The sequence below is a fragment of the Ambystoma mexicanum genome, chromosome 9 (assembly GCF_040938575.1).
Source record: "Ambystoma mexicanum isolate Mex_15411 chromosome 9, UKY_AmexF1_1, whole genome shotgun sequence".
In the NCBI taxonomy this organism is placed as follows: domain Eukaryota; kingdom Metazoa; phylum Chordata; class Amphibia; order Caudata; family Ambystomatidae; genus Ambystoma; species Ambystoma mexicanum.
The window spans coordinates 984,867,982-984,890,718 of NC_090931.1; the positions used below are offsets into that span (position 1 = coordinate 984,867,982).

The 22,737-nt window shown below is 47.0% G+C and overlaps 1 protein-coding gene across 3 annotated transcripts in view; it reads left to right on the top strand.

Moving 5' to 3' along the window:
- The window catches only part of ITGA6 (integrin subunit alpha 6), a 328,225-nt gene that overhangs the window by 145,955 nt on the left and 159,533 nt on the right, over nucleotides 1-22,737 (top strand). For all 3 annotated transcript variants that reach the window (XM_069616222.1, XM_069616220.1, XM_069616221.1), the window contains exon 3: nucleotides 18,958-19,037. In XM_069616222.1, the coding sequence (XP_069472323.1) occupies nucleotides 18,958-19,037 (80 nt within the window). The remainder of the gene's footprint in view (nucleotides 1-18,957; nucleotides 19,038-22,737) is intronic.

A 22,737-nucleotide genomic window follows, 5' to 3' on the forward strand; every position in this document is an offset into this window, starting at 1 on the left:
AAACCTTCGCCAGCGGAGAGGACCTTGCATGTGGTGGATGTTTTTCATGCCTTGAAGTACTACGTGGCACGCACAAAGAGGTTTCGGAAGACTTCTCAATTGTCTTTGAACTTTGGACTTATGAATTTTGGGAAGGTCTTGTCCAAGGCTTCCATCTCAAGATGGTTCTCCGGCTGCATCATGCACTGTCCATCGGCTGGCTAGATGGGCTCTGCCGGGCCGCCCGAGAGGTCCACGCATACCTTCACACGGTTCTACTGCATCAACAGGGAGTACAGGGATCGGTCTATAGTCGGCCAGGCAGTGCTACGCAACCTGTTCGCTTGAGGCGGGTCTGTTTCGGGGGTAAGTGTTCATTAATTCTGTTGAGCCCTGCCACCTCCCATGGTTGTGTAATGTGTACTGCTCTGTATTTCGATATTCATGAGCATATGAATTCATGCCAGACCCCATGCTGGAGAAGGTTTAAGTTACTTGCCTGTAACTGTTGTTCTCCAGCATGGGACTGGCATGGATTCACATGCAAATTCTCCCTCTGGCCCCTCTGCGGCTCTTCTTGGTCATACTACCACTTTACGTACTTGCCAAATCTGAAGATGGCTGCCAGAGCCGGGGCATAGGGAGAGGACTGTCATTGGATGGGGGCAGTATGTTGCAGAGGACAGTGGTTGATTTAGAGGAGAAATGTAGTTTTAAAGTGAAACTGCTTTTTCTTTTATCAAGGATTCCCAGCCCGACGATGGGTAATATTCATGAGCATGTGAATCCATGCCAGACCCATGCTGGAGAACTATGGTTGCAGGTAAGTAACTAAAACCATACCCTTGACTGTGAGAAAGTGAAACATTAAAGAAGAAGAAACCGGGGTCACAGAGGTTTTATGGAGAAATAAAATGAAGCATTGAGTAGAAGCAGAGAAAATGGAAAACATTTGGAAGAAAAGCCAAGAGAACGTGGAGCGGTCCGAATCGTGAGCACTTACTGGAGGGGACTGCCAAAGATGAGCATCCTTTTATATTGTGTTCATATACTAAGTGCATAATGATAGATCAGGGTTGTGGGACTTGCCGGACATTAAAGACTTCTTTTGAAGTATGGGGCTAGCCAGGTGGCTACAGGACTTGATTAGAACAGGTTTGGACTTTTATGTTGGGCACCGCCTTTGGGACTTTAGTTTAGTAGAGGAGGGCGTCACTGGAGGGGATAGACGTTGTAAGATTAGGTCTGAACTTTTCCAATTGGGAATCCGCATCCAAGGAGGAGGGAACCAACAGATATGCCCCACTTTGTGTTGTCCCTTTATTACCTTTGTTCTATAGATTTACTCCTTGTTATTTTTAGAGTATTCCCGGTACGTCTATTCCCAAACCTTGAACTACTAGTACTTAGTCTGACCATTGTCTTCCCTCGTTTCATTACCCGTCCTTCCTGCAATGCCTAGTTCTGTGAATCACAGGCGGGACGTCTGTTTATTTACGTACTCCGAGTCTAGGAGTTAAAAAGCTGAATCCTCTGTTTGCAAGAGAACACGCACACAAATTCCCTCTTTGCCCTAATAGCAGTTATTGCCCCACTTACTGCTGTAGAACTAAGGTTGGGCATGAATCCCACCATGTGGTGCATTAGTAGAAATGACGTTCATGTGCATTGCAAGACAAGTGATCGATGCGCCCCCCTACCCCCCCCAAGGCCGCGGGGGGCTAAAACCAAGATTGCACAATTAGACAAAGAAGCCCATTTTTCATGGTGCTATTGGCCACTTTATAACTTTAAAAAAAACTTTCGATAATAATCAATATTAAAGACTTGAGAAAGTGCTGTTGCAGTATGTGGGCACTGGTGCAACGTCAAATGTGCTTCACATGTGTACTTAGTTGTCTTGCAATGTCTCTTGATTTCAGTTGGCGCTGGTGCTCAGAAGGACTTTGCTCCTGCGCCAGGATGCTACTTGCCAGCAGCACTGGGAAATCCTGGCAAAGTGGCACAGTTTTGAGGTACCTGTGAAGGTGCCTTATAACAGCGCCTGGTCTGTTGCAGAGGTGGGATGCTGTGAGGGTCCAATGTGATGTCATGTCTGCGTAGCAAGAACCACTTACCTGTAATGCCGGACAACAGCAAGGCTTGGGGTGGAATAGATAACTCCTATGGCTGCCATGCAAGATATTATCAAGGTTGTCGCCAATGACCCGCATGCGCGGCTTAAAACTGAATGCAAAAACAGGTTGACCCATGGCAACCATACATACCCTGACTTAGACAGTTCTATAACATTCTCAGGCTGTTAAAACTCTAGGGCAACACAGGCCTGACCTCACTGTGGCCAGAGGACGTACGCTGATTAATAGATGCTAAGGTCCTGCTGCATTTTCATTCGAAGTAGCCCGTATGTTTTCCTTTTAACATGAAAAATAGGGGAATACAATGCAAAATAATCTAACGAGTACACTATACACCTGTCGAACTAATAGTCATGTGTGAAAGGATTCGCCAGGTTGCTGGAGAAATTGCTGTCAAATAGGCAAGTTAGGGCATCTACTATGGTCCTGCCCCCAGATAAAGATTTCTGGAGCAAGGCTGCTAGCAAGCTGGCAAGGATGGAGATTTGGACTGCCCAGCTCGACCCTATCCTCTGCCCTGTTCGGCAAGGTAATCGATGACTCATTTTGTGACAATGCATAAAATGAGCAGTGTCGTATAGTAATTTGCTAGGCAATTTTGTAGGTTTGCTAATTGAATTGACAGTTGTGTAGCACAACTAGCCATTTCAATGGCCCTGCGTGGCTCCCTCCATGCTCTTTTCTCTGCTCACTGCAAATTCAAAGGGGCTAACGAAGTGTGTAGAAGAAATTGACTTCTCCACTCTTAAAAGTGCAAAAGGCCTGTATGGGAGTGCTAGGCAAGTACAGTTCTGGATTGCAATTATTTTAAAAAGAATGAAGTAATTGGGATGATACTTTTATGAAGCTAACTATATCCTGTTTGGTAAGGACAAGTAGGTATTCCTTAAATGTACGTTGACACATAATGCACAATCACAGTATTGCTATATAATGCTGCATTGTTTCTCATTTTAGTCTTGGGTACAAATAACATCTGGTTCCATTAAAAAAAATCAGCACAAAATTTCTAATCAAATAGGTTTGCTCATCAAGTTCATTTTAATTGGCAAACGCTGCTAATCAATTTTTGAAAACTAATTTATGCCTTGATATCCTTACATTTACGGCCTGCACACTATTATTAGTCAAGTGGAAGTCTACCAATATTTTATTCATTTTTCTTAACAAACCAACCACCCCCCCCCCAAAGAACCTCAGTCATGGAATTCAGTGGCTACCGAATTGTGCTCCTATGAAAGGAGTGCATTCTGGAAGAGGCGACAGCCGAACATAGTGGACAGATTCTGGGCCCTGTCTAAGGACCTTATCTGACGGCCATACCCCGTTCAGAACAAGGACACATATCTAATCCTATAAGAGTACACAGTCTATACTGTGATTGACCCTGCTCTGGATAGCCCTAGAAGCACGCATATGTGCCTAGACTTGGCACTGGTGTGGGCTCTTTCCGTTGCTTATACACTGTCATTCGAAATGTTACCTTGTACATTTTCAGGCTACAGTAGACTTACCTACCCTGCCTCATTTATTTCTTTGATTTACTGTTCTGCTGATTTTGTTTTGTTGTATGTACATTTAATGTTTAGATTTGCAACAGGCAAATTTAAAAGATGTTCCGCAAGGCCACTCCACCCACGACATTGTGAAGGTTTCTCCGGTCATAAGTACTGTCAGCAGTACATGGATTGATGTTCTTACTGCACTTTTCTTAATATTCGCCATTTGAATGCAACATTTTGTAAAAAAAATCCCTGTGTAACCCAGGCTGGATCTGGGTGAAACCAAATAAGGACGCGTAGCCGGAGGTGCATGGAACGTAAACCTTTTTTTAATTAACTTGTTCTTCGTACTGGCGCAATGGGCGCCATCCACCTCTCTCCAACCTTTCGTCACTAACTCTGCCTCTTCATGTAGCAGGCATTTTATTTAAAGGTACAATGAACGGTAACACCATCCCCGGATGAATGTTCAAAGGTCAGATCAATATTCTTCAACCCATTGCAACGGCTTCCTGATCACTCGTTGCAGTCTCTCTTGTTTGGCTTCCATTTCTTCCCCAGCCAAGAGGTTCTCAGGAGGTCCTGCTAGGCTAGCGTCTCTGCCAGGCAGGACCCATAAGTCCTCTCGAGGCTCTCGGAAGACCGGGTCTGGTGCCGGTGGAGGAGACTCACTCTCTTCTCTCTTGAGGTAGTGTTTAAGGAGCTGTTCCTCGTAACGGCTTTGTCACAGTTCTGGGCAGTCACCTTTGTCCCTTTTACAGATGTGACTCTCATGGGACTTGATGCGAACCATGAGTCAGTTTTCCTGACCATGGGTTGTTGCACCAGGACCTCGTCCCCAACCTGGAAGTCTTTGGGCATTGCCTTGCGCCTCGCATCCGAGTCATGCCTCATTCTTGCCTTTACTTCCATGTCTCGCTGGATCACCCCAGCGTCGGCTCCTCCCAGTGTCAAGGTGCTTTGTATAATGCGTGTGTGTACATCATACCGGATCATCAGTTCGGCTGGGGTTTTGTTTGTGGCCTCGTGCGGGATATTTCGATAATCCCTTAAGAGCCGGCCTAGGGCTTAATGAGGTGTTGGTGGCCTCAATGCAGGCTCTCTGGAGAGTTTCCTTTATGGATGCCATGAACCGTTCCACCATGCCATTCGCTTGCGGTCAGCGAGGCGTTATCTTGAGATGTTTGAATCCTAGGGGTTTCGCCACTGAAAGGTGGCCCGTTGTCGCACTTGATCACTCTGGGGATGCCCCACTCACTGAGTACTTCATCCACAATGGATGCTACCTGTGGGAAAGCAGTGGTGAGCCTCTTGATGATGGGGAAATGTGAGTATTCATCAATGAGAAGGAAGTACTCTCCAGACTCCAATGGTCCGTAGAAATAGACTTCCACCCTTTCCCACGGTCGGTCTGGGATTTGTGTGGGTTGAAGGAGCACCGGTGGCGCTGCCAGTGCCGTCCACTGGCAGGCAAGGCAGTTCTTGATCCAGTCCAGGAATGGGAACCAGACGTGGCATCATAGTTGCTTTTTGGTATTTTTGGCTCCTTGGTGACCCTCGTGTGCTGTTCGGACCATCTCAGCTCTCAGGGCAGCAGGGATGACAATTCGGCAGCCCCTCAGGAGTATGTTGTGGTCTTTTACGGCGAGTTCGATCTGTACTCTGGCAAGCCTTTCTATCTCCTCTTTGTACACCCGTGGGTGAGCCAAAACTGCACGTCGGTAGTCCTTCCGTTTGTTGGACTTTGTCAGACCGATGGCGAGCGATGTTGTGTGGTGGTCTGCTGATGCCGCCGCAATAGTTTCCAGTGACCGAGCTGGCGGGATCGAATTGGCTACCACGTAGTCTATGCAACATCACCCCCACGGGTGCGTGGAGGACCCGTTGGGTGATGAGACAGATAGTCCCCTGGATTCAGGTCGCCACGGGGCGGTGTACAATGTTGTAATCGTATTCTTGGAGACGGATGCCCCATCTCTATCCTCGGGGGCATCTTGGTGCATGGGCTGCCGAACAGTGACCACAATGCCTGGTGATCGGTGATCAGGGTGAACCTTTTCCTGATTATGAAAATGTTTGCAGGCCCAGACAGCGGCCAGGCTCTCCTTTTCAGCCTGCGGATACGCAGACTCTGGTGTGGACAAAGCTCTGCTGGCATATGCCACGATATGCCTGGGGTTGATGTTGCCACCACCCGTCTGTGCCAGTATGGCCCCTAGGCCCACAGGGCTGGTGTCTACTATTAGCTCTGTGTGCCAGGAGGGGTTGAAATGGGCCAGGCGATGGGCCTCCATCAGGGTGCGCTTGATCACGTCAAACGCTTGTTGCCATGCCAGAGACAACTCTAACATGGCGTCCTTTTTTAGGAGTTTCCTGAGCGGCTCAGTGAGTGAGGCGTAATGGGGGATGTACCTGGCACAGTAGCCAGCCATTCCAAGTAACGAACGGACATCGGCTACCTGTTGTGGTTCTTTGAGTTTGCTGATGGTGTCCACCGTATCCGGGTCGGGTGTCATCCCCGCGCCTGAGAGGACGAGGCCAAAGAGCTTCAGCTTCGATTTGTTAAATCGACATTTGTCAGTGTTGTCTGAGGCCTGCAGCTTGGACTGCCTCACACGTGGCAAGGAGGGCGGCATCATGGGTCTCTTTAGATGAAGCAAAAATAAGAATGTCATCACTGTAGTTTAGGGCGCCTGCTATTGGTCTGATAATTTGTCTCACGGCCTCCTGAAAAATCCCAGCTGCGGGCGAGATGACGAAATTTAATCTCTGGTATCGGAATAGCTCTTTGTGTGTGGCAAACGTCATTATCACTCTGGAGTCGGGGTGTAATTCCAGTTGGTGGTACCCCTGAAACCGGTCGAGTTTGGAGAACAAGCGGGCGTTGTTCAATTGCACTATCATGTCCTCAAAGCATGGTCCAGGGTGCCTTTCCCTTTGGATGGCGGTGTTGGCCATCCTCATGTCGACACAGTCGCAGTCTCCCTCCTTCCTTTGGCACGATGACAAGGGGCGAGACCCAGGGGGTTGGCCCTGTTGTGGGCTCAATGATGCCATCAGAGAGTAGCTGGTCAAGTTCTCTGGAGACTGCTTCCTGGAGGTGGAAAACGACTCCTCTGGTGTTGCTGGCCGGGTCTCACTGAGGGGTTGATGTGTAGTTTGATTGGAGGGGCCTTTCAGCTTTCCCAGGCCTGTGCACAGTGGAGGAAATTTCTGTATGTCGACTTTGGTGATGAGGCTTTGGGTGTTACCGGGAAAGATAGCTCTCACGATCTCCTCGTGGTCTTGCTGGAGTGTGGTTGAGTAGGGGCCGACAATGTGATAACAAGTCAGACATGAGGGTGTGTTGTAGCTGAGGAGGCAGCGACCCTTGGTGAGGGACCGGATGACATGTATGCAAGTGTCGGTTTGTCGACCTTTGAGGAAGAGTCGACGTTTGAAGTGTCTGTGGGGTTGCAGTCAAATTCTGGACTGGGTCTGCTCAAGTGCCGGTGGATTTGGGATTCTCAGGTACTCCTGCTCGCCCATGATGTTTACGGTAGCGCCTGAGTCCACCAGGAAATGAAACGGCAGTTGTCCATCTTGATCAGGATTTTTGGGGCTTCTTTGGCCTCTTCACTGTCCAGGACAAGGTTGACGTATTCATATTTTGACGTTGGGTCGTGGTATGGGGCGCTCACTGGGGGCTAGTGTCGTAGTAGGTCTCCTCTTCTGTGTACCCTTCCGGGCGATTGTCATACTCATCTGTCACATGATGTGGTTGGTCTAGGTATCCATAGGTTTGTGGGTAGTCTTGGAGGTGATATTCGTTGACAGCTCGGACATACTGCCGTTGGTTAGGAAAATCTTTGAAAGTATTGAGGCTGTGGTGAACGGTATGGCGTCCTGTTGGGTGCCTGGGGCCTTATGGTGGGGAATGGTCTTCCTTCTCTGCAGACTGATTGGATGTGGCCCTCTCTCCCACAGTTTGCACACCTTTGCGATAGGGCCGGACAGGACCCCGAGTGTGGGTCAGTAGGTGATGAAATGCTTTGGTGAGCTTTATTGCTGAGCCATGTGTCCAGAATCACCACCAACAGGGTGGAGAAAGAAAGTTCCTTTGGTTTGGAATGGTGAAAATTAAGCGTGTGCAGGGAACTCTCAGGGTGGTAATGGCTGCCTGCGTTGTTGAGGCCTCTAGGAGGGAAGCAGCGTTGGAGCGGCTGGCACAGGGAGATCCTGCAGCCTTTTAAGTATGGGGGAGGAGGCCGTGACTCACACCATGTGGATTAGCAATGGAACGCTGGGGAGGGGAGAATACCAGCGTGTGGTTGCTTCCCTGTGACGCATCTTCTCACCATTGGGTGTGCGGGACGGCTCCGGCAGGACAGCTGATGGCTCCGGACTTCACAGAGGGCGAGTGCAGAAGGAGGAGCGCATTCCGCATCCGCCAGCAGCACGAATCTGCTTTTCCTCGTGCGGTGCGTGTGTGCGCGTGCCCGGGCCGGGATGCCTTGAGGAGGCGCATGGCAGGATTCGCCACCTCTTCAAGCAACACGGGAATGAAGGAGGACGGCCTCGGTGGGAACACCGGCCACAATAAATGGAGGACGCTTGGCGTGGGCACCAGCAAGGAGGAATCCGGCACGCAGGAGAGATCCTCGTTGCCAAATGTAACCCAGGCTGGGTCTCGGTGAAACCAAATAAGGACGCGTAGCCGGAGGTGCATGGAAACGTAAACCTTTTTTTTATTAACTTCTTCGTACTGGCGCCAAACCACCTCCCTCCAACCTTATGTCACTAACTCCGTCCCTTCATGTAGCGGGCATTTTATTTAAAGGTACAATGAACGGTAACACCCTGGATTTCAATGTGTTATCCTCGGGATAAGCACGGATCTAAACACGCACCAAATGATCTGAGCCATCTATCCTCCTTGGGAACGTGCCCCACGTGTGACTAGTCACATGTGCCACACAGGTGACTAGTTTAGATGAACGCAGGCGGGAGGTGCTCTGTAGTCTCACAAGCCCTTAGTATAATGTGTGCTTTCTAATTGACTTACCGCTCTGTCGAAACTGCCTGTGGCTTCAGAGGAAAGAGAGGAAGGGTAGTAACCACACAGAGAGGCATCCCCTGGGCCTCTGAACCGCCAAGCCCATCGGGCAAATGCCTGATCTGATCAGTGGGCAAGCCACCAGCGAGTCCTATGCACATACTGTCGAGGTTTCGAGACCTGTGCAATTGCTACAAAGAGGAGCTGTGCAAGCCGGTTTCCTGATCTTAAGAGGGCATTAAATATGGAAATGCATCTTTTCCATTTACAAGAATTGCTCCGTTCAGTGACTGTCAGCAAAAATATCAGGTTTTTAAACTAAATCCTTTTTTTAACAGATTAAAAATAGTAGTTTTCATTCTCGATTGGAGCATTTATAAACATGAAAAAATTCCCTCTTCAGCCGACCGTAGCGAGTCGAGCACTGGCATAAAACTCTTATTGGAACACTGCTGTCCAGGCAGACTATACAAATATGTAATATAGAATCCATGGTAGCCTGCAAGATCTGTATGAAAGCCTTGAGACAACACAACAGACCTGTAATAAGAAAATGACTATACAATGCTCCGTAATCGGTTATTACACTTCAGTTGACAGCAGCAACGTTTGTCTCCTCCCCCCTCAGATACTTGTTCTCCCCCACCCCCCACCCAAACCCCCTTCCAGCACTATCTGAAATGTTGTCAGGCCAAGTACAATAGTCTCTTGTTTTGTTCCTCTCCCTCCTTCTCATCCCTTCTCTTGTAAAATTCTGGCTCTCCAAGAAATGTCACCAGGCCTAGTACGGTAGTCGCATGTCTGTTTCCCATTCCTTCTTCGCTGTGTCTTTGCACTTGCTCTATCTGAAATCTCGCTAGGCCGAGTACAATAGTTAATTTCACATTCCTGTTGTTCATGGCCTGTAAGAATGTCATTGTATTTTTCCCTTGTTCCCTTCCCTCCCTTCCCGTGAAGCGCTTTGAAATGCATTGTGTATAGGCGCTATATAAATAATATGTATCCTATCATGTCATAATGCCTGCTGCCTGAGCCAGCAAAGGTCGGAATTCCAGCTGTCAACTAATTAAAGCAGTTGCAAGCTTTTCAAATTCCTTGCTTGTTAAATAGTTTTCTGTGACACTTTACAGCAATTTAGTTGGCAAGGAACTGTTTATGATAGAACTAGTGGAAAAGCCTTATGTTATTTTGCATTTATATAGCGCCCTATATGCCATTGAGATGGTCTGAAGGCCCTGGTAGGTTGAACGCCCTTGGGAACTGAAGTTCAGATCAGTAGAGAGAGTAGAGGGAGTCAAAAGGTGCATGTGAGCACCGGGTATATGTGCAGCTCATGTGGTATTCGTGTAATAGCTGCTGCTGCTTAGCTGTAGGTGCGGTGCTTGAGAGATCAGGAGTATGTGTTAGTTCCGGCAGGGTTTATCCAGACCTGATGTGGCTGCGTTAGGCCTGTGGAGAAACGCCTGGCTGGGGGTGTCCAGCCAGCAGTGTTTACTTTAGAGTGATGTGGAGTGAGCGGCGGATGTAGGTATGAGAACAGTTATACCGAATGGTGTCATGGTATCTCTGTGTTCCAGTTGAGTGGTGATGTAAAGGAGAGAGTAAGCGTGGTGGTGAGATATGATGGGTTATATGCTCTTTCGAACGTTCTTTGCATTCTAGACCATACTATATACGTCTATATGCGCAATACCCCTCTACGCGCTCGCCCCCTCTACGCGCTCGCCCCCTCTACGCGCTCGCCCCCTCTACGCGCTCGCCCCCTCTACGCGCTCGCCCCCTCTACGCGCTCGCCCCCTCTAATCATTCATCCGCTCTTTTCCTGCGGATACAACCTGGATCAGTCACGTGCTCTACATACTCGTCTGCTCCAGATACTCCTCTGTACTAGACCCTCATTCGGATTACACTCCTCCGTTCTGCACATTCGTCTATTTTACGCACTCCCGAGTTCTATACTTTTCACTGTATTTACACACTCATCCGCACTACACGTTCGTCCGCTCAACACATCCATCCGCTCTACACACTCATCCGTTCGAGATGTTCACCCATTCTATATACTCATCCAGTTTACTTATTCATTCGATTTCCACACTCATTTGAACTATGTAGTTAGTTATTCTTCCATTCGTGCATTTTTCCACTCAGCGCATTCATGTGTTCCATCTGCTTCATTGATTCTAACTATCTCCTATGCCATTCATTTTGTTTATTCCTCATGCATTCTGTCCAATTCAGCAGTTTAACTCTCTTTACTGTTTCCGTATGGTTTATTCTTGTTGACCCTTTTACTGCTTTGATCTACTTTATGCATTTAATTCTGTTTGTCCTTCTAGTTTATATTAGGGGTTATTAGCTGTCGATTTCTCGCATCAGGTAGTTTGTTGGATTGGTGTCATTGAGTTGCTGTTCAGACTGTTTGGGTTAGTATGGTACGGGTTGGTTTTATGGGAAGAGCCAGGTTTTCAGCAGTTTGCGGAAAGATGTTAAGTCCTCAGTTAGGCGGTTGTGAGGTGGGAGTGAATTCCATAGTGTGGGGGCCAAGGCTGAGAATGATGATCCGCCTAATCTGAGTGTGTCTTTGGTATGACTAGGAGGCCGGCTGAGCTTGATCTTAGGGGGGGGGGAGGTGATAGGGTTTTAGTTTGTCTTGAAGATATTGAGGTCCGGTTTTATGCAGTGCTCGATGGGAGATGCATAAGGTTTTGAAGGTCACCCTTGGGGTTACTGGAAGCCAGTGCAGCGTCTTAAGGGCTGGGGAGATGTAATCTCTTGGGCCAAGTGCAAGTAGCAATTTGGCTGCCGCATTTTGTGCCCTTTGGAGTTTGTTCAGTTGGTACGAATGGACTCCGAGGTATAGGGGGTATGCGTAGTCCAGTCTTGATAAAACGATTGATTGGACCGCGGAGAGTCTGTTGGGAAAGGAGAGATAAGGAAAGATGCGCCTAAGGGTTTTAAGGTGGTAGTGGCAGGACTTTGAGACATTGTTGACTTGGCGAGAGAGTGTTAAGGCAGAGTCCAGGGTGCATCCAAGATTTTTCACTGATTTGGAGGCGGTCGGAGAGTTGCGGATGGCCATGGTAGTGGGTGCGGAAGAAGTTCTGAGTTGCCACATACCATGATTTCTGTTTTAGAGGGGTTTAACAGGAGGTGGCTTTGGGTCATCCAGAGTTCTATGTCAAGGAGGCATGAGGCCAGGTTGGGAGTTGGGTTTTGAGTCTGGAGTTTTAGAATTAGTTGAGTGTCGTCGGCATAGTTGTAGCACAGGATGTTGTGTGAACGAATTATTGGTGGGAGGATGATCAGGTAAAGATTGAACAGGAGGGCAGATAGGCATGCTCCTTGTGGGACTCCTGTGTCGACTGGTCGGGCTTGGGAGGTATAGCTGGAGAGTATCGTTATTTGGTACCTATCTTTGAAGAATGAACCTATCCATTTAAGAGCGTTTCCACGAATTCCTAGGGAGTGGAGGCGGTGTAGGAGGATTGAGTGATTGATCGTGTCAAAGGCGGCAGATAGGTCGAGAAGGATTAGTGCATCCCGCAGAGTCAGCCGTCATTTTAAGGTCATCCCAGAGTGGTTTCAGTTCCGTGGCAGGCTCTGAAACCTGATTGGGCGGGGTCTAAGATTGTTGGCTTCAACAATCGTATTTAGTTGGGAGTAGGCGGTTCAGTCAAGGAGTTTGGCAAGGAACCTGGTGTTTGAGATTGGGTGGTAGTTTTTGGGCTCGAGCGGGTCGATCGAGGTTTTTTAATTAGAGGTTTGACGTTAACCATTTTGAATGCTTCGGGAAAGATACCAGAGGAAAGGGAGGCATTTATGATAGATCTTGTGTGTTCTCCTGCGCAGGTGGAAGCGAACATTTCTTTGAGTTGTCGCTGGGCAAGGATCCAGATGGTTTGCGGGCGGATAGAAGTTTTAGAAATTGCTCTGGTGATATTGGACTAAAGGATTCGAACGTTGGTTGTGTAGAGGTTGCAGCTGGTGGGCTGGCGGGTATGGGCAGAGAATTGCCTGGTGGATGTAAGAGCGCTAGTTTGGTGGTTAGTTTTTGTCCTTTCGATAGCCGTGGTGTAAAAGTGGAGGGAGAGTGAGTCGCACAGTGATTGTGACGGGGTCGGGACAGTCGTGGTGCAAGCCGGAATGGTGAATTCGGAGATGATTTTGTGGAGTTCTTTGCTTGGGTTTTTGCAGTTTAGGATTCGGGTGTTGTAGTGGGCTTTTTTTGCTTTCCGGATTTCGGACTTGTATTGGTACAGGTGTCGGGCCAAGGAGGCCTGGCTCTCCTGGGTTTTGTCTTTCTGCCATTTGCGTTCTAGATATTTGTATAGTTGTTTAGTGGTCTTCAATTCTGGAGTAAACCATTTGGGGAAAAGGTCACGGCGGGTTGATGGTTTGCAAGGGGATGTGGGCCGCATCAGAGATGCGTTGAGCCATGAGTCAAAGGCCTCGGGGGGGGGGGGGGGGGGTTAGTTGTTGAGATGGCAGGTAGTAGGTGGAGATTGGAGGAGTGCCTCGGCTAGGTCCGGGTCGATTATTAGTTTTTTCCAGCATTTGCATAGATTCGGAGGTTCAGATTCGAGTACGGGAAGGGGGTCGGGTGAGCGAATGGTGAACGAGAGAATGAAATGATCGGACCAGATGTTGGGGGGGCTTTAAATGAATCAGGGTGTTGAAGCTAAAGATGGCATCAAGAGTGTGTCCTTTATAGTAAGTCGGGCCATTTATTTGGGGTTGGAGATTAATTGCATCTAAACCGTCAACCAGGGAGAGTATCCTAGGGTTGGTGGGGATGTCGAGCCATATGTTGAAGTCTCCAAGAAGGGCGAGGTTGGGATGGTTTAGTTGAAGGGTGTCAATAGAGTCGCAGAGGTTGTTTGCGAATTGTCTATCGTAGCCAGTGGGTTTGTAGATTATTAGGAAGCTGTGTGAGAGTGACTGGGAGAGGGATAATTTAACGAGGAGAGATTTGCAGGAGGGAATAGAGCGTTGGTTGTTGATGATTGAGGCGCGGAAGAGAGATTTGAAGACGAATGCTACTCCCCCCTCCTCTGGAAGGACGGTTCAGTGGGATGAGGGAGTAGTCGGGGGGAGGGGGGGAGGTGGAAATGGAGACCTCATTAGTGATTGGGGCGAAGTCGTCAGAGAACCAGGTTTCAGTGATGAAAACTAGGTCTGGTTTGACAGAGGTGAGGAGGTCAAAGATGCAGTGTCGTTTTTCGCTACAGAGCGGGCGTTAAATAGGATGCAGTTCACATCGGCAGGCGAAGTTGGTCTCGGTGCTGGAGCGGGAGGTGGCGGAGAGAGTGGAGGGAGAGGGGTAGGGTGGGAGATGCTAGACGGGAATAGTGGGCATGCTGAAAATTTGCAAGGCTTCGGGCGGGGTTGGGTGGCTGCGTGTGATAGGATGATCAGGTTTGGTTCAGGGGGTTTGAAGGTGGGGTGTGGGCGGTTGGGAGTTTCAGTTGTAGTTGATGAGAAATCTAGGGAGAGGGGTTTCAGGAAGGGTGAATCCACAGGGGAAGGAGGTGATTGGAGGAATGAGGTGGGTCGAGACAGAGGAGGCGAAGAGTGCTGAGAGATTGAGGGGGACCAGGTACGTTTCCTCTTTAGTTTCTTTGTTGCGATTGGTGTGTGAGAGTATATAGGGCGGTCAGAGGAGGAGAGGGAAGCCGCTTCGGTTCTTGCTAGGGCTAGGCGTGCAGTTTTCAGGGAGGGGAAAGGGTGCGGTCGGGGGGGGGTGGCCGGGGTTTGAGGGCAGGCGGGGGGGTGGGTGATTGCAGGGCAGGGTGTGCCAGGTATGATAGTGAGGTGAGCGGGCGTGGTTAACGTTGGCTGGTCGGTGGTGGGGTTCAGGCGACGGGTGGTCTTAGGGTGATTGGCTCGTCATCTTGCCCCTCTGGCTTGGTGTTTGGAGAGGGGAATGGCAGGGAGTGGGTAGGAGGGTGGGGTGGTTTGGGAAAGAGGGTACAGGGAAAGGAAGATCGGAGAGTGGGTGCGGTAAACGGGGGTCGTTTCCGACCGACTGGTGGAGTCGGTGCACTCATGATTGGTACAAGCTTTTAGGTGGATTTAGGAGGGCTTTCTGGTTGTAGTTCGAAGAGGTGGCCCGCTGTTAGGCACACTTCCAAGTTCAAATTGCACAGAGACGATACTAGACTGTTTGGTGCTTTTCTACATTCAATTGTAGACCGAGACAATATTAGTCTATTAAGTACTATTAGGGACACTTCTAGGTTCACCTGATATTCGGTCTACCTCCAGATTCAATTTGAATAGAGGGGGTGTTAGAGTATTAGGCACCGTTTTAGATTCTACATTACACAGCTATACTGTTTGTTATACTGGTAAGATTAATTGGGGCACGCTAGTAGGTGCACTTCTTTCAATTCAGCTTTATACAGGGAGGGTATTCGGCATGAATCTGAATAAACTTTGTACAGAGAGGTTATTAGGGAGATTAGTTGTTGCGGCCCGCCATGATATTATACTATTAGGGTTTTGGGCACACTTCTAAATGCAATTTTTACAGAGAGGCTATAGTGCACACTTCAAAATGCGATTCACCACAGAGTGGCTTTTGGGAGCACTTCTAAATTTATAAACAGGCTAATGGGCACACTTCTAATGCAACTTTCCAGAGTGTCTATTGGGAACAATTCTAAATTCACAGAGAGGCTATTGGGCCTGGCATGATATTATACTATTAGGGTTTTGGGCACAATTCTAAATGCAATTTTTACAGAGAGGCTATTGTGCACACTTCAAAATGCGATTCACCACAGAGTGGCTATTGGGAGCACTTCTAAATTCAACCATCAAGAGAGGTTGTTGGGCGCACTTCTAAATTCACAGAGGCTATTGGGCACATTTCTAAATGCAACTTTCACATAGAGGCTATTGGGCACACTTCTAATTCAACTATCATAGAGGTTGTTGGTGTACTTCTAAATTCACAGAGGCTATTGGGCACACTTCTAAATTCATAGATGGGCTGCTGGGCACACTTCTAAATGCAACTTTCAAAGAGGCTACTGGACACACTTCAAAATGCAACTTTCAGAGAGAGGCTGTTGGGCACACTTCTAAATGCGACTTTCCACAGGTTATTGTGCACACTTCTAAATGTAATTCTCAAAGAGGGGCTATTGATCACACTTCTAAATGCAACTTTCCACAGACAGGCTATTGGGCACATTTCTAAATGCAACTTTCACAGTGAGGCTATTGGGCACATTTCTAAATGCAACTTTCACAGTGAGGCTAGTGGGCACATTTCTAAATGCAACTTTCACAGTGAGGCTATTGGGGACACTTACTTTCACAGCGAGGCTATTGGGCACGCTTCTAAATGCAACTTTCCAGACAGGCTATTGGGCACGCATTTAAAATCGACTCTTACATGTATAGACCAGAGTTTGCAAATGTGCTACAGCTATGACGAGTTTACAGTGGTGATGCTTTGTTAGATGCGTGGTTGGGTAGTATGGCGTGAAGTGATTGCCTCAGGCCCTGCCCTTCCCACACTTACTTATTGTTGGCTTCTTGCTTCTCCTGCGGATACCTGCAGATACGGTCAGGAGCTGTCTCTGTATGAGGTGTTCTTTGTCTCAGGGTCCTTAGACGTAGGGCTGCGGGGCAGAGGGCTGCCCTGGGAAGGTCTGTAATGGCCGGTGACTCAGGGCCTGCTAGCCAATCAGGGTGCGGTGGTGGGGGGAGGGGAGATCAGGAAGCGGAGATTCAACGAGAGCTGCGGGAGGCCAGACACTGGCTGGGAGATTGGGTTTTGGTGGGATTAGGGATGCAAAATTACGGGCAATGGACTGCCAAGTGGAGAAACCAGGAAGCGGCAAGGGAATTACGGTTGCGCGAGGAGAAATCAGGGGCTTGCACTCACATGGCAGGAGTTTTATGCCTTAGAAAGTGGAGTTAAGCACAAATCACCAGCATAAAGGAGGATCACTCAACAGAGGAGTTGCGGCACAAAAGTTAGACAACATGTAAAGTTAGACATTTTTAGACTGTAAATATATAATATAATTTGTGTTAATAGAAAAAAAATGTTGTAAAGGATCTTGCTCCTGTTACGTGGAGGAGTAGTAACCTCAAACAAAATCTTGCAGAACCCGGTGAAAGTTCAACATAGTACATACAACCAATTGTATCTGCTCCCCTTTGTCTTGGATTCCACTTACGAGTTTTGGACTTAAATATATAATGTTGAGGGACGTGGGAGTAATTCAATTCACACGCAGCATAATTTGAAGTAGACCTGATCATAAAGTAAATTGAAGTAAAATAAAGTTTAAAATGTACATATTATTGATACATTAATACATACCAAGAAATATTACAATGAATAATTAATAAACAAGTACATTTTTAAAAAGTTTCTTTTGTTAGAGAAATAGTACTTAATCAAAAGATTTTGTGGTTTTTGTGTGAATGTATATATTTTCTTGTATGTTGTTGTTGAAATACACATTTTGTCCGCATGGAAGATGAATTTGAAGTCTTATTGTTGTGTGTAAGGCAGCAGCTCCCTCTATTGGTGATAATGGGGGAAGCGGGCAGGACGGCTTGGACAAAGAAAAATCTGGCCTTTTATTATATAGTATGATGTTTAATTTTTACACGGGTTAAGTTTAACACGTGTGAGCAAGAAGCTGCATGTTGTTACTTATCTTGAAGTAAAACTTTTTTCAATGCATTTGATTACATTTTTCTGTAACGCCTTCAAAGCTGCATATTAGCTTTTTTAATTCCAAACCAATTCTACATTGATTATATGGACTAGCAAATGGAAGATCTCTTACATTAAAGAAGAGACTAGGTATTGAAGGTTATTACCGTGTGTGCCTATGTATTGTAAGTAATAAAATACCCCTCTACCCTATGTAAAGTTCTGTGACCTTATAAAGGACCTCTGCCTTCGGCCTCGTCCCTCCACTTGGTCATGGACCTCCTTGGTGACTTGTAATATCCTAATAACTTACAATAGGGGCTATTTCATCATATATATTATGCAGTAATCATGTACACTCCACAATCTGGAAGCTGCCCATTTGGCTACCCTGCCTTCGGTTCCAACCACAAACATTTTTATGTGGCACACGGGTATCGGGTACTTCCGACCTGCATCCATCAATGCCAAAGGTTTTCTGCCTTTGCCGCTATCCGACTAGCACACCATGTCCTCATTTCTATTGGCAAAAAGTTTGCATTAAGGTCTGCACAAGCATTGCATTGTTCAGACATAATGGTGTTCTGGTTAACCAATGCTAGAGCGCCCTAATATTTCTCATTCGCCCTTTTCTGATTTGGGGGGGGACTCTAATGGCAGCATAATATGAGGATATGATAGGTTATTTATAACGCGCTTAATACACAGATGTTTCTAATTGTGGACTCTGGGATCGAACCTGTGTTGCGTGTTGTCTTGCTTCCAAGGCGAGCACGTTGCCCCTGAGCTATCCTCCAGAGGCAATCTGTGATTGAAGACGTTCTCGAGGACAAACCGTGTGCATCTTCACTGGTCCTCCCTCCCCAGTAGCACGAGGGCCCAATCGGAATCAGCCCAAATATATTACTTCCTTTTCCAAATAAGCTGCTAGGTGGATTTAAGTGCAAGAGCAGGAAACTTGTATTTGTATTTATTGATTTATAAAGCACCTTACGCCAAGTTGGGACGGTGGATACACAGTGCTTGCATCTGGGGGACCTCAACCCTATTTATACTCAAGGGAGGGGCTGGGCATCAAAAAGTTTGAATACAACTGCTTTAGCGGGTGCGGCCTGCTGTCTTGGAAGGCTACATACAGCCACGGACACGGTGCTCCATCCATCTGAAGTCCCTTGTTAAATCCTGAAGGGATAAGGCAATTAAAGGGAAGACTGACCAAGATAAAAGGAAAATATAAGTTTTCCATGTGTAACTGGCTGTCCGCAACCGCATATTTTGGACACTAGTTCTGCCTGGTACACAGTTTGGCCCTTCCCTCATGAACATTGCATTTATTCTGTGACGTGTTACCGGTGGTATTTTCAAGTATCAATAATACAGGCCTTACATCTCGTGTTCGAACACTTTCCTCGGTGAACTTTGCGTTCGTTAACATCTGTACACGTTTTACTAGATGCAAGTCATCGAATTTGTTCAAGACGATGATTCACAGTACTAGGTACACAAAGAAAGCTAATATCATGCTTTACTCTACATAGACTCCCATTAATTCGACGTTCGTGTGAGAGATCCAGTTTTTTCCCTAATTGCAAATCTTTTTTTCCTTTCTCCCTCCAGTTGAAACAAATAAAGAGAGCCGAGAAAATCAGTGGATGGGCGTGAGTGTTCAAAGCCAAGGACCTGGAGGGAAAGTGGTGGTAAGGATGGGTTTGTTGCGCCCTTTACCGACCTGGCCACATAGTGGTGCATCCTACATGCTTGATAGTTTGTCTCTGTGCAAAAACCACATTCGCAGAGAGAGTTGCCAATGTCTGACACTCGTGACTTTCTTTTATCTTTTTTCTTTTTTAAATAAATGTGAATGATATCCTTATGCTTGCATACTTATCTATATTGGTTGTATAGTGCTCTGATCCCTTTGACTCATAGCTCGTTAATGCTGAGGGTAAGTGTTATGATGATGCAGGCGCAGTCAGGTAGGATATATTAAAGGTTTAATATGATTTATACAGAGGGAGAAGACCCCCAACAAATAGAGATTCCTCTCCTCCAGCTACTTCTCCAACTGACAACATTAGAACCCTCAGATACTCCCAAACAAGAACTCACTCACCAACACTCCATGACATCATACATGGGATTAGCACACAGGAAGGAAACATAATGAAGGACATTCTCCCCTTATATTTTATGAGTCTCTACAACACATCTCCCCCCTTTTTTTTTTAACTTCACTTATACAGTCCAACAAACAATTACGAAAAAAAAACTTCATGTTGGCATGTGGATGACCTCAAAAAAAATCAACCACCATCTTCACACATTCTATATATGTCCTCTCTTTACCACAGCAATCCTGTCTTTATTCCACACCTGCCCTCCAGTTACACGTACGGCCCCTTTCATGACCGCCACAACTCTTACCGGATCAGAGTAAAGTGACTCTCCTTTCTTCTTTACTATTCCCTTCTTGATCCTAACCCAGTCTCCACATTCCACGCGCAACACCTTTTTACCTCTCTTCAGATTTTCGCGCGCCACCCATTCAGACTTCTTCTCCACCAATGACTTTCTTACCTCATCAACAACCAGATCTGTTTCCCTACTCCTGCCCAACCACGGCGGACATGCCATGGAATATGGCTTTCTGCCTCTCATAAGCTCAAACGGGCACAGACCTGTCGTAGAATGAGGTGCCATCCTTAGGGCCCAGATCCTATTCTGTATTACCGCCAACTTATCCAATCCGCACTCTTCCCCCATTCGAATACTCTCCATCACACATCTATTCATCCTTTCAACTACACCATTGGATTCAGGATGATATAATGAAGTCCTTTTGTGACGCACTCCGCACTTCCTTAAATAGCTATTGAAGTTTCCCCCTACAAATTGGGGACCATTGTCCGTCAGTACACTCTCCGGTAGACCTTCATTGGAAAATATCTCCTGTAATGTCTTTATCATGCTTTCTCCTGTTACATCTCTCACAATTTTAAAATTCACCCACCTGGAGAATAAATCCACCACCAGAACTATGAATTTTCCACGTCCATACCCCAATTCCACAGGCCCTAGAATATCCATGGCGAGATCACTCCATATCTTGGACGGAAGTCCTACGTCCACTAACGGTTGCTTCTTAGCTACAGATCCCTTCCCGCTCCTGACACAAAATTGACAATTTTCTAAACAATTTTCTATCTCTCTGTCAAAACCCGGCCACCAATAATCTTCCCTTAATACACCTTTGGTTTTGGTAACCCCTATGTGACCACTGTGCGCCAACTCAATCACTTTCTTCCTCAATCCAACTGGAACTACAGCCCTTCCCCATCTGAATAGCACTCCACCGATGACCGACAATTCATCCTTCACTTCCCAATACGGTTTCGCGCCTTCCGCTAATTCCACCTTCCTTGGCCATGCAGCAGAGACAACATACGGAACTATCCTCTTAAGGTTCTCATCGTCCCTCATCCCATCCAACCACTCCTCTTTGGACACTATGCCATCCGTGTTAACAAACACCAACTCCATTTCTTCGTCTTCCACAGCACTAGAATCATTTACTCTCACCCTCGACAGATTGTCAGCCAACACGTTCTCCTTCCCAGGAATGACCTCCACCTTGAAACAATGTGTTTGCATTCTGGTGACCCATCCTGCCACCCTGCGGGAAACCTTGTCAAGGCCCTTGCTCTCAAATATGGCTTTAAGCGGTTTGTGATCAGTCCGAATTACAAACTCTACTCCCCACACAAAGTTTTTGAATCGTTCCACTGCCCAGAAACATGCCAACGCCTCCTTCTCGAGAACAGAATACCTCACTTCCGCTCCCTTGAGGCCCCTTGACGCATGGGTGATCACCTCAGACCCATCGTCCTTTTTCTGAGATAAAACTGCACCTAAACCCGATTCACTAGCGTCTACTGTGATGATGGATGGCTTTCTTGTGTCAAAACAACCTAAAGGTTGGGCCAGGTTTATCTCTTCCTTTATACCATTAAATTCCTCCTCGCACTGACTATTCCACACAAACTCTGCACCTTTCTTCAGAATCTTTCTCAACTCATGCACTTTGTCAGCATAATTTACCACAAATTTCTGATAAAATTCCGTCATCCCTAAAAAAGAGCGTAATTCACTCTTATCAATCGGCCTCTCTATCTTCTTTATGGCATTCACCATGTCTCCCTTGGGTTTGACACCATTCCCCGATACTTCATGTCCCAAATAGTCCACTTTTGTCACCGCAAATTTGCATTTCTCTTCCTTAAGCGTGATCCCTCTTTCCTCGAATATCTTCAACACCTCATCCAAATTCCTGTCATGTTCCTCCAGTGTCACTCCACTCACCAACACATCATCCTGAAAACGGAAAACACCCTTTACCCCCTTTAACAAGCGATCCATAATTTTCTGGAACACTGAGGAAGCGGATGCTAACCCAAAGGGCATCCTCCTAAATTGAAACACACCTTCATGTGTCACAAATGCTGTGACTTTCCTACATCCCTCCTCCAACTCCACCTGATGATAGGCTGACGTCATGTCCAATTTAGAGAAGTACTTCCCTCCACCCACCTTGGTCAACAATTCGCCCATGTTGGGTAGCGGGTGCCTATCCACCAATACACACTTATTCAATTCGCGCATATCAACGCATAGCCTCAGGTCCCCTGAACTCTTCTTCACAACGACAACCGGGGAAATCCACTCGACCCCCCCTGCTCTCTCAATCACACCTGACTTGAGTAATTTCTCCAACTCCCTCTTTACTTTGTCCCTTAACGCAAAAGGGACGGGCCTGAGTTTCGCCACGGTGGGGACACTGCCTCTCTTCAACAATATCTGATGCTGAAATCCCTTCACTCTTCCCACTGTCTCGTCAAACACCCTCCCATGGTCTCTCACAAACTTGCTATACGTGGAACATACTTCTGCTACCTGCAACACTTGGTCAGGATGGTTTGGATCTAATCTGATTCCCAAATTCTTTTGCTCTCTCCACCCCAGCAACGTTTGGCCTTTCTTTGTCACATACACTTTCCCTTCACAGCATCGTCCCTTAAATTCAAACTTACTCCAGACATACCCCAGCAAATCAATCTTTTCCAGGTTGTACCCTCCTGGACTTATGTCTGGCACTAACAATGTCGTCATTGCTCCTTTCATCTCATTCTCGAATGCTCTTTTTGATATCAAAGTGATCTTTGACCCCGAATCAGCCATCATCGACACTTCACATCCATTCACCGTCACAACAGCATATGGGCGCTCACAATCATCCGGGGTATCATCCCTACCAACAACATTGACAGTGTTTACAATGACATTTTGCACAGTAAATTCGGTGTCATCTTCGGACGATCTCCCTTCCTCTTCTTCATTCAC